The sequence below is a fragment of the Rhinolophus sinicus genome, chromosome 4 (assembly GCF_057876585.1).
Source record: "Rhinolophus sinicus isolate RSI-liver-muscle chromosome 4, RSI-T2T, whole genome shotgun sequence".
Taxonomy (NCBI): domain Eukaryota; kingdom Metazoa; phylum Chordata; class Mammalia; order Chiroptera; family Rhinolophidae; genus Rhinolophus; species Rhinolophus sinicus.
In genome coordinates this window covers 85,107,542-85,125,897 of record NC_142504.1, presented here as the reverse complement: position 1 = coordinate 85,125,897, position 18,356 = coordinate 85,107,542, and the positions used below count along the sequence as shown (strand labels likewise).

Sequence of the window (18,356 nt, the reverse complement as noted above, 5' to 3'; positions counted from 1 at the left end):
TAGGGTTTCCAGTTGGGAATTCCTGCCAGTTCTGGGGAATTTTTTTCGCTTTTCTGTTCCCAAATCCCAAGAAAAGTTGGTCGGGAAATCGGGAAAATCAGCTCCTTGAACCCAGGTGGTTGATAATTCCCACCCAGAAACCCTAGTCAATGCATAATATCCGATGAAAATAAGAGATATGGTTTAAATGTATAGAAATGTTGAGTGGTTAATAAATTGTAAACCCATTTAGAGTCGTTACTGGATTAACAAACAGCACTACATCTTTTCTCAATCACAAAAATCAGTGACTCATCCTGGGGAGGTCTGAGAAATTTTTTGAAGTTCGAAAGAAGTTTGCAAGGCTGGAAAAGATTGGAACTGGTTTGCTTCTTTACCCGTTTTATGTGGTTAATGCCTACTTCTCCTTCAGATAAGATTTCACCTGGGATCTTTTCTGTGGCCTGTGACCTAATCAAATCCTGCTATTTTCTGCTCTCATAGCATCATGTAACTCTCCTCTGTAGAAACTATCACAGTTGCAATTTTAGAATCATGTGTATGTATGTATGTGTGGGTATCTGTACGCATGAATACTTAATGTTTGTCCCTCACTCACAACTGTAAAACGTCATATGGGCAGGGGCAATGTCTTCCTGCTTAATATTATTTGTCCAGGGGATAGCACAGCTCCTGGCATACGCTAACCACTCATTAAATATACATCACTTATTAAGTAAGTTCAACAAGCCAGAGTCCCTTAGTCTCAGTCTTGGGAGATAAATACAGGGAGAGCACATCAAAAGCACCACCTAGGGCCTCGGTGGGTAACAGATAACTCCAGAGACCTGGATCCAGAAGGTCTCTTTGGAGGGGAGACCCAGACACATAGAAGGGGAATACAGAACTCATTAATGTCTCTGCCTGACAGCCAAACTCATGAGTAAGTTTCCCTTTTGTGGATAGCCAGTGTGTTGGAAAGAGCATTGGATTAAGAACTAGCGACAAGTGTCTAGTCTGGGATATATCTACTGTCCGGCTGGTATATAAGCTTGGATCAGTCACCTCACCTCATCTACTTCGACTCAGAATCCTGTAACATGGGAGTGATATTTTTCCGTCTACATCCCCATTGTGAGACTCAATAAAAACAATGGGCTCAAAAGTACATTAAAATTGTAGTGTTTAATAAATATAAGGGTGATATTTTTTTAACTACTCTTTCATGATTCTCTTCACCTTCTCCTAATTTATAATCCATGCCTTATCTTCCCTTTTTAAACCTTCAGGTTTTTTTCTCAAGTTTCTTTTCTGAAATGCTTTCTATAGTTTTTTCTGGATATTATCTACCTGTTAGGTTTTATTGATTACACAGCTTAATAGTCACCAAAAATGAACCCAATTTCTTAAAGACCGCATAGACTATCCATCTCAACGTCTTAGTAGCTGAGTGAAGAGAGAGCCAATACCATTTCTCCTTACTGCCACAAAACAGTTCAACAAACACTTATCGATTGCCCACTACATGTTAGGTATTGGGCAATAATACCAAGTGAATAGCATAGTCACAAGACTCAAAAATTTCCAAGCATATAGCAAGATGTGACCAAGAAAGGGCCGTCAGGAGCAAATAAGGTGAGAAGTGAGCTCTCAGATGAACAGATCAGACATAGCCAGACGGGGAAGGGGGTGATGGTGGGAGTGTCCTATGTTGAGGAAACAGCATGTGTGAAGACTCTCCGATGGGAAGAGAGTATGGCAACTTTGGAAGAATGCAATTTGTGGTCATAATGCACTGGTCTCTAGAAAGGCCAGTGGTGATAGGTGAGGCTGGGAAGCTGAGCAAGAAGCAACCCATGTAGGTCTGTAGGCCAAGTTAAGAACTTTTGTTTCATGACAGCAATGAAAGTCACTGGATGATTTTAACCAGAAAATGATGAGAAATTCAAGGATAAGAGACACAAAGGCAGATTCAGGAAGACTGATAAGTCCAAAAATAGGGAAAATATCTTTGGGTAGTTGGAATGACAGTAAATAGGAAGGAAAGCAAAGAGGTTTAAGAGATATTTAGGAGATAAAATAAACAAGACGATAATGATTTGGGTATGTGCGGTAAGGAAAAGAGAAGAGCCAAGGATGACTCCAAGGCTTCTTTGGCTTAAGCAAGTGCGGGAAGGTACTATAATTCTGAGTTTTGGAATACGGAGAACTAGGCGTGAGGAAAAAGTAGGTTTGGCCTTAGCTATCATGAGTTTGAGAGGACTGCAAGACAATAAGATGCTGAGCAAATAGTCGGATACGCAGGTCCGGTGCTCAGAGGAGAGGTGCAGATGAAAATCTGAGATTGATTAACATAAAGATGATACTTGAAACCTATATGAATATGATCACCGGTGTACAAGGATGCTAACCCTTGATAGGGATAAGACTGAGCACTGAAGTCTAACATTTAAATGGCTACTTGAACCAGCAAAGAAGAAGGAATAGAAAAGGAATCTAAGGGGAACAAGAAAGCAGAGTGCCCCACATGCCAAGAAAAAAACACCATCTCAACACAATAAAATAAAGCAAGTACTATGTAGCTGTGAGACCTCCATCTAGGAAATAAGGAACTTTTCAGCATTAAGGTTCTTAGGATACAAACCCTGATTTCCATTTTTCCTACTCAGGAAAATAATACTTAACCAGAAAGAGTGGCATAAACATAGTTAATATAGAATTGAATCTCGAGATGCATGAATAGAACAGCTGCTTCAGATGAATTCCTATCTCTAGGTTCAGATAAATCACATCCCAGTATGATAAGGATGAGAGTGACAGCCCCATGACAATGACAATAGCAACTGTTTGCTGAGAACCTTCCACATTAAAGCTTCACATCCAATCTGCAGGCAGCATGAAAAGAATGAAAGGGATGCCTGTGTTCCATCGTACTCATGTTTTATTCCTTCTTTTCCTGCTCGGTGTCTGCCTGTGTTGAGCAGCATCTCCATCCTCCCACCAGATCACTGCAGTTTCTCTCTTCCCTCTTGTCTCAGAGTTTTTGAACTGACTACACATTAACTGCCCTCTGGCATCATTCACCTCAGGATTGTTTTTGGATCTGGGTTCACAGATAACCCAAGATGTACAGCCAAGGAGAACCCCACCCTGTCATATTCCCAAGGTGGGTTGAATATCAATCTATGATGATTATGGCAATAATCACCTTTAAATTTAATCAAATTTAAAGCAATTTATCAAAGGACTACTGCAAATAATCCTTGAGGAATGATAAAGGCAAGAGGGGAGACGAGTAAACTAGAAAGTCCCAGGTCTAGAATAACCAAGACACAAGCGACATTGGGATCATGTGTACATTTCCATCAGTGGATTAAATGATATGATGTCTGAAACCCAATTCAAAACTGTTATACAATAAACGTGCCCTTTCCTGTATTATAACTTTCACAAACCTCACATCAACTTCCTTCCTTATCATCATCTTAGGCCACATCACACAAATAAGCAGTCGGCTCACAGACTTAATCACTATTTTCTTTTTGCTAAACCATCATCTTCCCTGTAATCTTTTGCATAGACTGCTGGAGTGCCGCAGCTTGTTAACTGAAGACAGTTTGGTCTTAAATTTCAAAAGGCAGGACACAATTTATACTCTTTCTCCTAATAAAAATAGTTAGAAAAAAAAAAAAAAGCCCACCCAAGATGGAGAGTCTTTTCAATAAATTTTGCTGGAGCAATTGGATATCCATAGGCAAAAAACAAACAAACAACAACAAATACTCAGCCTAAACCTCACACCTTAAACAAGAATTAATGGAGTATAGATTTAAATGTAAAACGTAAAATTATGAAAAACTTTAAGGAGAAATCTTTTTAAAAATCTGCAAGACATAGGTCTAGGTGAGGAGTTCCTACATAAGACACCAAAAGTATAACCTATAAAAGAAAAATACTGACAAATTGGACTTCATCAAAATTAAAAAAACTTTTAGCTCTGTGAAAGACCCCTTTAAGAAAGAAAGAGAAGCTACAGATTGGGAGAAAATATCGAAAACCAGTCCATCTGACATAGGACTTGGATATAAAATGTATAAAGAATTCTCTAAACTCAACAGTAGAGAAACAACCCAATTAGAAAATGGGCAAAAGATATGAACAGATAATTCACTAAGGAGGATATACAAATGGCAAATAAGTACGTACATTAAAAGTTGTTCAACAGCATTAGCCATTAGGGAAATATGAATTAAAACCACAATAAGATATGATTAGATACCTACTGAATGGCTAAAATAAAATAAAAAAATCAAACTACCAAATCCTGGTGAGGATGCAGAGAAACTGAATTCCTCATACATTGCTGATAAAACGTACAACCAATCTAGAAAACAGTTTGGCAATTTCTTGTAAAACTATACATACATATCCACAATACAACTACCAACTTAAGAAAATTTTAGTGTTATAATGCTATTATCTAATATATAGTCAGCATTCAAATTTCACCAGTTGCCCAGTTAGTTTCGTTTATAAAGCAATTTTTCCTGCTGTGGATCCACACATTCTCAACCATTTAGAAACCAGTGGTTTTCACCATGTACACAGGGTACATTTTTTAAGCTGTATTTTATTTTTAGATACAATTGTAACTATAACACAAAGATGAATAAATAGGTAAGGTATTTACAAAAGCTGAAATACATAGTGACTCTAGCCTGTTTTTTTCAGGAGAAAAGAAATAGATTTTTAAAAAATGGCTGAAACCAAGTGCTTGCTACCTATCAGGCATTGTCTTCATCTTGACATTGACTCTATGAAGTAGGGCATTGCTACCCTCACTTACAGAGAAGGAAACAGATTGCATTATGCAGACTAAATGATCTCCCCAAGGTGATAGTTAATAAATGATGCGACCTGGTTTCAAACCCAAGGTTGAATAACTTAGGGCTCTATTAATTATTATGACATTCAAAAATTCCGTGAAGTTAAATTTACAATACTTTTGGAGAAATCCACATCCCTTCAATCAGAGCTTGTTTATTATTTACTTAGACACAATTCTAACAAGCTTGGTTGTTTGGTTTCCAGATTGGTTGCAAGGTAGCAAAAGGCAAGATTGAATAGAGTATCATCACAGACATAATTTTAAGAAAGCAATCTGAATGTGCAAAATAGGAGACTAATAGGACAGCTATACACTGGAATGCATGAAACTATTAAAAATATCATAGAATCTTTGACATTGGAAAATGATAAACAAAACATAGGCTACAAAACATACCCATCTTAGTAAAAACTACAAAAAGTTAAACATATAAATATACATAAAGCATTCTCTCATAAACCAAATTTTTAATCATTACGTTAGATGGCAAGTTTGTATGTGTGTTGTTTTAGATGCTTTTCATTGCCTTTCAATTTCTCCATTGGGCAGTTATAACTTCTATAACTAAGAACACATACCCCTTTCTTTTTAAACCTTAGAGACAATGTTATGAATCTCAGTACCCTATGCCTGGAATTTTTTATAGCTCAAAACCAGAAGGCACATGAACAGAAGAGGCAATTAGCAAAAAGACTATAGAGAACTAGATTTTGAAGCGACATTCACAATTCTACAATTGAGTAAAATAGAATTGTCACAGGATCAGGAGTAAAACGACTGTGTTCACTTTCTGCTTCTGCTGCTCACTGGCTGTTGTGACATGAGCAATTCATCCAAATTCTCTTTGAGCTTCTATAAACAGAAAGACTATGAACTACATGAGTCAATGACTTTAACACTGCCTTCAAATGTCTTTTCACCAGTTTGACAAAATTCCTTCCTGGACACCCAGCTGCTCTCAAGGAGACATAAGAAATATATTATTAAATCTTTGTCAAAAGAACTTAGGCTTCTGGGTAATTTCATTCACTGTTGGGCTGGTTTCCCCCATTTGAAAGCCCTGAAGTGATCATGAGATTTTCCTGAAGCACACCTGAGGGTCTAAGGGTAAATCCTTTAAAGGAAGATGGTAGATCCCTGTGAAGTTCACTGGGTTATAAGCCACGGCAAGGTCAGTCATTAAAAAGGAAACAAAACTAAGAGATAATTGTGCACAAAAAAAGTTAATCAAGTTTTCCTTGAAATTAAATTGGCATTTACTTAGTATGGGGGGGGGGGCGGTTAAAATCTTGTCCTTTGGACTGAATACTAAAAAAGGTAAATGAATGAGTAAATGATTAGTCAGTAGATCTGAATGGAGCATAGATCTATAATAAATCACACTCAAATTAATGCAGTATATGATATATATATATATATATATATATATATATATATATATATATATATCCTTTAAAAATAGGCACAACAAAATGTGATTATTGAGAATAAAAAAATTGAAATAGATATTGATAATAAAATTGAAAGTAAGAAAAAAATGAAGAACCAGGTAAGAAAATAGGGTTCAAAAATGCAAAAATCAAAACCGTTATGGTGCAGATGCACAAGATTGGCTGGGGCAGGTTCACTCTGATGCTCAACAAGTGAATACCTTTACTCAAACAGTAAAATCTTTTAACATTTAACAACCCTTAAGTACAAGAATTTTTAAAATCCTGTATAATAGGTAATATGCACACTTTCCTGCACAAAAAGGTGCAATGATTGTCTCAAAGAAATGTACTTGTGCAATTGATGAATTTTGAGCTTTTTCCATGGCACCATCATTTTTGCTTAAAAGAGCAACTGATGAACAAACCAAGTTTATTCAGACTTGCGTGTGTGGAGGAAATGAGCCCATCACTTCAGAGAAGCAACCATTTGTTGCCAATGACAAAATTTGAGGTTCTAAGCAAAAATTAGAATTTTGGAAAAGCTGTGATCTTCTCAGCTTCCCACTTTCTAAAGTGGTAAGATCAGTGATGATATTAACAAACATGATTATTTGATGTAAAAAAAGTGTCAATATTTGGGTTATCTACATAATCATACCACCATCTTCCAACTATTACACAATGTTACAAAATCATGTACGGGTAAAAAATCCATTCAAAGTGGAAGACAAATGGATTTTACTGTTACCAGTGTACAAAAAGTTTTGACCTGATTTCGGATTGCAACTAACTTTTAAGAGGTTACCATTTGTTGAGTTTTGGTATAGTATCAAAGTATTCTTTGATACTATACAAATATCCACAGCCATCTAAAAACAGGTTTATATTCCTTTTTCCAACTACATTATGTGTGAGATTAGATTGCCTTCCTATCCTTCAATCAAAACAATCTATCATAACAGATTCCATGCGGACGCAAATAAAAGTACCCAGCTGTCTTCCACTATGCCAGATAGGGGAGATCTGTAAAGTACCCAACGATGCCACTATTCTCATTGAAATATTTTTGAAGTTCTCATTAAAAATACTGTAATGAGTTTATTATTCTACACGCAAACAGGAAACGAAAGTTGGAATAAAGTAATATTCTCAACACTCATAGACTTTGCAAAAAGGTCAGAACTATTTTAAATCTAAGTTCTTAAATATACTAACCACTAGTCTAGGTAATCATGTTATTCAAGTGATTTGCTAACATTGCAAATATAACAAGTTTTCTTCTAGACAGCGGTTTCTTCATGTTAATTATTGGCTAAGAAACAAGCATTTAAAAAATAAAACGAGTCATAATGTACCTATCATTAATATACTATATGGTATATTTCAATGTCATTAAGAGTAGATCCTGAGTTCTCATGAAAGGAGAAAACTTTTTTTTTAAGTCAAATTTCTCATCATAAATCGTGGGCAATCATTTGATCAAGAAGTATGATCATCGATTGACTATTCTTTATAAGGATTATTCTAAAAGACAGATTACTCTTTTAGAATTTCTCATTGTCTGGACTACTTGTACTTCTTGGAGAAAAAGAGAACGTCTCTGATCTTCCTACAAACGCTAAGGCTAGCAAAGACTAATAACCCTTTAGGTTCTATATTCTAAAAGGAAAACAAAAACGTTTTTCCAGACTTTCCTGGAAAGAATTTTTAAAGATACTGAAGATACCTGAGATATAAACATAATTGGTAGATTTGTATTGAATACACACTAGTACAGATAACAGGCTATTTCAAGAACTTTCTGTATTTCAATTCTCATAACCCAGAGAGGCTATATATTTGTTCCAAACCACACAAGTATCAACCTACAATGTCATCAAACCCAGGCTGTTTGGCCAAACTAGGCTTGGTTGTTCCAAATGCTTTCATTATCCCAGCAAAGATCTGTTTATTCCCTTCTTTATCTACTTCAGCTTTTTCTGTTTCTATTGGTAGCATTAGGCTCTATTCCCAGAAAAGGTAGTCCTTACATACTTACTAAATTCCTGTGTCCACAAAATGCCGACAAGAGAACATCTTATCTGTAACTTACGAGCAATCGGGTAAGAGCAGTGGAAGGCCATTATACTCTTCACCTGTCTTTCCTCAGTTATTATGAAGGGAAGACCAGCCAGTTTTCAACTTTTACCTAGGTTTGGCACCCCCAGGTGCCAACATACATGAAAGAACCACTTGCAATACATCAAACATAAATTTCACAATTATTAAAAAGTTGCTTTAGAAACTACTTCTTAGTAGCTTCTGTTCTGGACAAAAGACAAGTTGCTGTGGGTAAAGTGTTGACTAAAAAACTGACATAAAAATCTCAAAACAATGTTGAGCAAAGGTAGCCAGATGTAATTTTTACTGGGTGCTTCCATTTATACAAAGTATAAAAGCAGGCAATCAACAGTACTAGTGGTGATGGTGAGGGACTTACCGGATTCTAGTACTTTCCTGTTCTGATCTCACATTACTCAGACTGTTGCTATTCACTTGGTGCACGTTCAGTATCATGTATCATTATTTTGCCCATTTAGACAGATGAAAGTTTTCCTCCCTCACATCTCATGTATTCTTTCTTCCTCTCCACAGCCTCCACGGAACTGCTATAATTCTTCTGATTACCACAGTCTCCTCCATGTTTGCTCCCCTGCCTTGCTTAAATTCTGCAAGTCATCTCCTTCACCATTATACTCTTTACGAATTCCTACTACATAGGAAATTGTATGGAATATAGTTTAATACATGTTTGTCAATCAAGTACACTATGTAAAACAGATGTTTATCTTAATTTCAGTTTGTCAATCAAGTACACAATGAAATACACATATTTATCTTCCTCATCAAATGAGTGTGGCAACTGTCATCTCTCTCGGCCCCAGGATTGGACAATTGCTGTTGGGGGATGCAGCCTGTAACATCCATTTTCTTGAGGTTCCTGTATCCTCTTTTAATCTCTTAATACAACTCATTTCTATATTCCCCATTTTTTTCAAAATTGTACAGCATAAGAAAATTCTATTGCACACTAAATGGTATCATGGAATGAGTACTTCATTCAAATTTCTATTATGAGTTTTATAGCACATGTACTTACATGGTTTCTGGGTCACACCTGTTCTACAGAGGCTAAAACATCACCCCCTCCACAAAGAGTTCATTCTTTGAGTAGCAGCCCTGAGGGCTTTCTATAGAAGTTGATTCACTAAAGATCATAATGCTTATTGAAAAGCCCAACAGGTATATGACAGTGTGTTTGGTAACATACTGGTAATAAATTCTTATAGCCCTTACATCTTACTGAAGGGTAACATCTCCATATAAAAGTGTTTAGTAATCAGTTAACTATCTTTCTGCCTGGTTGCTAACAGGGCTTGAAAATCTTGGTGCATGTAACACTTGATAAAATAGATTAACATTTGAAATAAACATAAAATAGGTTTATAAAGTTAAATCCAACATAGCATCAGCATGTGGTAGCTTTCTCAATCTACTTTTTTAAGTGCAAAATAATAGGTTATCTCCTACATGTCTTTCAGAGTGAGTTATGAGAACTAAAAGTTATGTTTGCCTCTAGACAAAATTTTAATTAGACACACAAGTAGGAGAAAACCACTTTTAATTGAAAAATAAAGCAATACATCTCAAATAAGACTTTAACAACATAAGCTATAATTTGTTGAGGGAAATAGCTTTCCTAAGTGGTACTGTGAAATTTAGGTATCAGAGTATCAATACAGTTTCCCTCCTTTATCCTGACTCAGCTATAAGCATATTAAAAATAACGACTTTCTCATGAATTTAAACTGTAAATCTGTAAAGCCTTATCCCTATTCCTAATCCATTGACAAAAGGGCGGGAGATTTTAAACATTTTCATACTGAGGAGCTCCCAAATAGCAAATAAAGTCAGTATTTTCCTATGAAAAAGCTTATATGAAAGACACACAAGACTATTAATATTTAACTAATCCACAAAACTTCAAAACACAATTTCATCAAAATGATCTCTACTACAATTTTCCTTTGAAGAAGTTCTCACACCCCAAAAGGGTTTAACTTGACATACTGGAAGTATTAACTTTGAAAGAGAGTACTAAAGTTATTGCTTTAAACTGGAAAAACCTATGTTCAAAAGTCTCTATTTCAAGAGTTCCTTACAATTACACTCATGTAACTGCAGAGAAAATGTTCAAGCACAGGGTAAACATCACTCTTCTGAATGACAGAACAAAGGCATTTGTTCATTAAGATGTATGGCTTTTTTGGTGATTATTACTACCCATAAATAAAGTGATAGCTGTTTGACTGAAAAAGGTTTTTATAAAACTCCACTTCCAAAATTAACTTTTTTATTAAATCAAGTTAAAAAAATGTTCACTGTAGAAAAGTCAACAAGGGTTTTAAGAAAACCAAAATATACCTTTTATACAATATATGTATATATTAGCAGCAAACTACTTGAGATTTTTTTTATGTTCTTTAGTTATTTATTTTAAAGAAAGCATAAACAATGTATATTAGTATGGAATGTCAACTAATCCATCTTTCATTCTGTGATTTGGGCCTTCTAGTACAAGTTATTTTATGATTCTCATTAACGAATGCTAACAAACCCAGTTTGACTAAAAAGTAGTGAAACAGAGTGGCTGGTAGAATGTGTCTCACTACTTCTTAGTCATGCAGTATCTTTGAGAACAAATGAGCACCATATAAACAGTAATTGGGTGTGTGTAAACTCAATTTTTAAGGTATGACAGCAGCCAAATAAAACACTTAACATTTGACTGTAACTTTTTTAAAATTTGGTGATATACAAAATTTTAATCAAATCAGAAAAAAACTTCAATCCCATACTGCTTATCAATTTTTTAAATCTTAATAAAAATTCTGTATATAACCTGCAAACTGCATGCATGTGTATATGTACACACACAAAAGTGTATGTATATACATACTTTTAGCTTTGACTGAATGTCTCAACTGAGATGAAGCCAAACTTCTCATTAAAATACATGTTAGAATATCCAACTGAATTACCAACTGAAAGTGTCTAATAAAAGTTTCATCTTAGCTAATCAGAAATACTGACTATTGAAACTTATGGGGCCAAAGAGCTATAATTCAGCTTCATATAATTTAGGCTTACAACTTAGTCAGCCAAACAAACAAGATTTGAAATTACAAACTGCCCGCAAAAGAAATAAATTTTTCTCTTGATATTTCCTTCTAATAGCAAAAAAAAAAAAAAAAAAAAAAAAATCTTTACATTGAACTTTTACTTTTTAAACAGTTAAAATTATTAAAGAAATCTCACTAGTCTTCAAAAATACTAAATGGTATATAAATACCATGTTCTTACAGTTGAATTCTTCAGCTAGAATGTTTTAAAAAATTTCCTTTGGATTGCTTCATTTAGCACTTCAAGTCTCCATCCTGCAACTCTGATAACTGGCTCAGATTTGTTAGGATCATATCAATCACATCTTTCAGAACTTGCTACTGTGTTACCTGTGTGCAATAACATCAATGGGAGAAACTGCACCAAATTTCAAAAGCAACATTAGGAAAAAATTCAAGAATATGTAATATTAAAAAGATAAAGTACAACAGGGATTCCCTTTCACCATTACATTAATGAAATATAATTATTTTAATGCTTTTAAAGATAATGTCCTAACTTGCATTTTTTAACTTATCAAGAGGATGAAATTTTTAGATGGCCCATCTTTATTTCTTTAATTAAAAACTAAAACAATAGACTGAATTACTTTTATTAATATATACATCAGGTTATTGAAAAGGTGACTTCACGTAGTTTTCTCCTGAAAGATGGCACTTGCAGGTACAAAGATGCAGAGATCGCTACAGCCTTCAGATGTTTACTTGAAAAGATTCTTCAACAGCAGTTTGATACTGGGTTTCCTCGTCTAGCTGAAGGTTCTGAAAAGTATAACATTAACATGTCAATAGGCAAAACATACTCCATTATTCAGTATTTTGACCAACACATTACACATCTTGATACACACTACACATACTTGATATAGTTTGTTACAACATATATTATCCTTTAAATTTTAAGATTTAAACAGCTGAACTTCAATAAAAAATTAAGTTCAATTGTAATCATTTAGAAATATTTGATAAACAACAGAGAGGAAGAGCAGAGAATGAAATTTGAGAGTTATAGTGTCTTACGATTAAGTCATTAATTGAAAGTACAGTTAAGGGTAACCCACAATCATAGTGATAAATTTCGTGTCATATCTAGGTAAGAATGACAAATGTTTGAAGGTAAATTCATTTTAAAGAAAATAGCAGTTTTTGAATTAAAAGTCGAAAAATAGCTTCTTAACCATCACATGAAACTAAAAACTACAGCTCACTCAATCTTAATTATATTACTACTCTTTAACTTTAAAAATTCTATTTGCTACCATAGCGATAGATTAAAAACAAATTTAAGATAAATTAATTTTGTCTGTAATTTTTGTAGCTATAAGACCCTGTGGAAAAATTTTTAAATCTGACTTGTTACTGATAGTGTTAATTTGAATAACACCAAAATAAAAAAACAATGAATGTGAAAAAAGAAATTCTATTTGCTATCAATTACATCATATGGGTTTGCTTTAAGATAGGCTTCCTTTAGAAAATCTCAAATAATTAAATACATATTTTTCTGTGGCAAGGTAAAATATCTGACAATTAGATCAAAAGTGGTGTCCCAAATATAATTTTGTTTTTCCAAATATAGAGCTCTCCACAGTAACCTTTCTTACAATGAGAATTTAAGAATACTCTACAATTACCTCATAAAAATGCTAACGTAAGAGTAGACATGAATTTTACATATATTTGAATCGTTATTCTGAAATAGTATGACTAAAACATGCAAATTCCACAAAATAAACATTTATCAAGAATGATGTAATTTCAACATTGAAAGGCAGAGAAAAATGTAAATTCTGTTCATGTCTTTGTCAGAATTGCATATGCCTATGTTTACCTAAACCTGAAAACAAGTATCAGCCATTTTTTGTCAGAATTAATCTTAGTTTTAATTCACTAAAGTTGAATGAAATGCAATTTCACAATTAATAAAACAAGAGCCATCATCTAAAGAAATTATCATGAAACATTTGGGAGGTAGAAATTAACCCCATGTTTTGCTTTGGGGATCCATTTTTATATTACATTAACTTTCCTCATTCACCCTAGTATTAAAAGCAGTCAGCTGAGGCCAGAATCTATCATTCAACCTGGCTTTACTTGATAATTAAGCACCCTCATTTTAAAAAAATGTATCTCACATGCTAGATCTATTAAAGTGAGTTTACAAGCAACCTACACTACATGAAAAATACATCCTACTTCATCTGTTGTATCAATTTTACTTCTCTAGCAGTTAATTTTCCCTTATACAGTTTTCATGTAAATCATTATTTTGTTAATCTGAGGGTTTGCTCTTTCTCTATTAACTATCTTTCTAGTACAAGAGGAGAATAGTAAATTCAACTTTTACCACTTTCACAAACCAAAATTTACCTATATTATTATAAAAACAACAGAACTTGCTCTGTAACCAGTATGATACCACAGTTTCCTCAAAACTCAAGTCTAGATTGAAAAAGTTAATTTATTAAATATTTGAACAGTATTATCTTAATTTTGAAGAATTCACTTACCACAAATTCTCCATAATCAAACTGATGTCTTTGATTTAGATGACTAACAAAATTTCTAGTGATCTGGCTAGGATCTCCCCATGGAAGAGACACACAAATAGGACACGTCTACAAGAAACAATGTTTTAAATAAAAACAATGAAAATAATAAAATATTGTTAATATTGAAGATATTAAAGCACAGGCTTATATTACTCAAAACACCTACATGGAAAGCATTTCTAAGGGTCAAATTCCATGACTAGATCATTTCCCAACCAAATTACCTTAGATAAATTACACTAATCTAACACAACACAATAAAAAGAGAGACCTTACACATTCTATTACTTACACCTCCAATTACACAACTGTTTCAACAGAAACACATCCAGCCTTTAGTAATACCAATTGCAATGGTAGTTATCATTAACCAGTATGTAATCTCATTTGAGCCACACAATAGCTGTGACATAATTATTATAAGCTTTTTTCATTTATAAGTAAAACGTTAAGTGTAGTAAACTTTTAAATTGCATCCTTAAGGTTTTAAATGAAGTACATCTTAAAAAGTGAATGGATGACATACTGAAATGAAATAAAAAGGAACTTGAGTAATTGGACTCTAGCCAAAGTTTATGCTATACTGAATATAATAATACAGAACAAAAATTTGCTAATGCAATATAAAACAAATAAAATCTCCTAAATATGAGGGTTTTCCAAGAAACATCTTTGGTACTGTATTTGTTTATGTAACAGTAACTGACCCTGTCCTCAGGAGCAAAGTCAGTGGCGTCCCTTAGTGCAATGAGAGTCTTAAGGGCATCCTCAATAGTTACTGACGATTCTTTCACAATTTTTCTAGTACATCCACTAAAACTGCTTAGAAAGATCTACAATTCTCATTTTATTTACATTTTTCTTCCATTCTTATTTTTGAAGAAAATATTTATATATCAAAATGTACAACTAAAAGGGAAGTATCTCTTCCAGCTCAGTTTCTCCTGTTTCATCCACAGCTGAAATCACTTACCTGTGAAACTCATGTTCCAAATGAGAAGTTGTAGGATCATTAACACAAGGTTGGAATCCTGCACTCTGCACTATCTCCTTCACTTATCAAAAAGGTCACACAACTTTCTTACAAAATGGCATCAAAAAGGTACATAGGCATCAAAAAGAAAGTAAGTCTTTTCCTTCCTTGCTATATGAATTTATATACTAGATTCTGCAAGGATACAACTAAAAATACCCACTGACTTTATTCTTTCTTATAATTTTTACCTACAGCAGATCCACCTGACCAGATCGAGCTGACTGCATCCTACAGACCAAAAAGCTGAGAAGCTCTAGAGAGTTAGGTTTTGCCACTCCACAGCAATGAGTCCCCAGTTCACCTTTCATTACTTCACTCTTCTTCAGACTATTCTCCTACATTATGAGCCTCACAATAAGCATCTCCCTTTTTATAAGTGAGTTACTAGAATTTTAAATGTCTCATTTTGCTTCATGATCATCATTTGCTGACAAAAATCTACATTAATGCCCCATCGAAATTTAAATCAAGTACCTTCCCCTGTTGTACACATGAAATGGAGCAGCATACTTTAAGCAGAAGACTGTCTTAAACACATGTACTTACCACAGGAACTATCTGAAATAGGTGATTACTGTTACAGTGATCCAGTAAACGCTGTCTCGTAAAATTCGATTCTTGACACAACGGACACTTAAAGGTAGGATGCCCAGAAGAACTATAAAATAATTTTAAATAAAGTATACTTAATTTGAAATCACAACATAGGAATAATGCTCTTCTATTTTTTGACAAATTTACTCTGTTTCCTTTTTAAAAAGTTAGACTATTCAAAGATTCTCTAATTTTGAAAAACACTAATGTTTTCAACAAATAATCTACAACAAATGTTTCCAAACAATCTCAGGCTACAGTACTGTTAGTATCTCAGTAAATTTTTTCATAATGCCTCTAAGCCAAAACAAAAACAAACCTAGCGGTTCCATGTAGTAAGGAGTTAGGTCCAAACAACTTAATTTAGTCATCCGTGTGAGGCCAACAGATGTCACTGTATGTACCTTGAAAGCTGTAATAATTCTAGTTTGGAAACCCTCTGTCTACAAGCTTAATTTTGAAAAGACTTCCATCAATATATCTTCCATCTATCCCTGTGTCTAGGAATCTAACATGCAAAATTCCTAGGAAAAGTGTAAAACAAATGCATTGATCATCAAAATGATCAAGATCCCAAAACATTTTGGGTTTTAATATCACTAGGTTTTAATACCTCTGAATTTCAACCAGGGAGGGTTCTATTGACAATTCTACCTAAATTATGCATGGAAGGAACCTGACCACAATGAAAGAGGATAGCTAAAAACTCTTCTAATTTAATGTGATCCGTAAAAGCAGCAACTGCCTCATTTACATCTAAACTACTAAATTCTAGCATTATGTCTGGTGATTTCACTGAATAAAAAAATTTTAATTTAAAAATCTATTATTATAAAGTGACAGATATTATTTACTAAAGTAGTAGAATTTCCAAAAGCTTACCTTGTATTCTCTTGATAAGTTTCTATGTTATCAGATGTGGATGTTTCACTCCTATTACTTAAGAAGCACAGGGTGGTAAAGTTACTATGTCAAATAATAAAGCACATTATAGATTCATTGACTTGAATTGCTCATGAAGAAGACTAGTCTGAATTTGTTTTAAAGCCCTGAACTTTACATAGTTCTGTACAATAAAATAATGATGGCATTAAGTACTTTTCAAATAAATTCTGATAAGAAAACTGCTTATGTCCTTATTCATGTTCTTTAAAAATAATTTAAGCAGCTACAAAAATACAGAAAATACAGAATTTTGCAGAAATATCTTTAATCTACAGCATGATAACATTTCCCCAGGTCCTAATTTAGACTTTCAAATTAAGACTATCTCTAACTCTAACCAGGCTAGTAAGTTTTTTTGTTTTGTTTTTTCATTTTTATTGGGGAATATTGGGAAACACTGTGTTTTTCCAGGACCCACCAGCTCCAACTCTAGTCGTTGGTTTCAATCTAGTTGTGGAGGGCGCAGCTCACTGGCCCATGTTCAATTCCATGTGGGAATTAAACCGGCGATGTTGGTGTTATGAGCACTGCACTCTAACCACTGAGCAACTTAGCCACCCAGGTTAGTAAGTTTTTAAATGCTGGGATAGACTCAAGAATTTCCAAACTTTTTGATTTGTAACTAGACATGGTTTAAAATTATGGCCTCCAAAATCGAGTAGGTTTAAGAAAACATTTGAATGTTCATTATGTTTATTTTCCAAAAAGGAACAAGGCTCGCCAACATTTAACATATAAAACAACTTGACATCCTCATTTGGAGCCCATGCTGGAGTCATGTGGCATATGCAGTATCAAAGGGATCCTAAGGGAAGAGTGGGCTTTCTATACAGGGACTGTCATTTACACATTACAGAATTTCATCAATGTAGTCAATTTTATAAAAACAAGGCCTTTCAATAGGAGAAATGTTAAAATAGAAATAAGTAGTAAACAAAACAAAAACCCTACCACACAGATTTGCTTATCTCAATACCAGAGTTAAAAGAGTTGCTAAACTTAAAAACCTGGTTATTGATTTTTCTTTTCCAAAACAACAAGCAGCACAGCCTCTCCCTCCCCTCTACATCCAAGGATTTCAAATCTGCAGACTCAACCAACTGTGAATTGAAAATATTTTGGGGGAAAAAATCCCAGGAAGTTTGAAAAAGCAAAACTTGAATTTGCCACACACTGAGCACTAAGCTGAATCCATGCAATGAAATGATGTGTCGGCAGTCTGTGCAGCCTATATGCAAATACTTTAGGTTGTATGCAAATACTATGCCGTTTTAGGTAAGGAACTAGAGCATCCTCAGATTGTGGTGTCCAGTGCAGGTCCTGGAACCAATCTCCCTATCAGATGCGCTTTCCTTTTTGAATTTTCTTTTTCTGGTTTGTTTTTCCTAATAAAGCTACCTTCAACAAGGTACATTTAGTGTAAAGATACCCTTCCGATGATAGCTCCCTTCCGTGAAGATAACAATGTTATCGCTCCACACTGTTCTATGCCGGCCAAGCAGGAGACTATTAAACCACTATTTTGTACTTTTCTAACAGATATCATCCTGTCTCTTGAGGTAAAGATGGTATTTTAACAATGTGGAGACTAAAAACTTCTTTTTAAAAGAAACTCAAACTGTAGTTTTGTTACAAAAAACAGTTATGTCACTTTTTAAAAAAAATCTCAGATCTATACATTTAAACTTCATAACAGATTTTTCTACT

The 18,356-nt window shown here is 34.0% G+C and overlaps 1 protein-coding gene across 3 annotated transcripts in view; it reads right to left on the bottom strand.

Moving 5' to 3' along the window:
- Positions 1–9,944: 9,944 nt before the first annotated feature.
- RNF138 (ring finger protein 138) overlaps positions 9,945–18,356 on the bottom strand; it is a 34,826-nt gene continuing 26,414 nt past the window's right edge. For all 3 annotated transcript variants that reach the window (XM_019714083.3, XM_019714084.3, XM_088797950.1), the window contains 4 exons: positions 16,587–16,643; positions 15,657–15,768; positions 14,033–14,140; positions 9,945–12,284 (listed from right to left, as the gene is read on the bottom strand). In XM_019714083.3, coding sequence (XP_019569642.3) covers positions 12,216–12,284; positions 14,033–14,140; positions 15,657–15,768; positions 16,587–16,643 — 346 coding nt within the window. In that variant the 3' untranslated portion in view covers positions 9,945–12,215. The remainder of the gene's footprint in view (positions 12,285–14,032; positions 14,141–15,656; positions 15,769–16,586; positions 16,644–18,356) is intronic.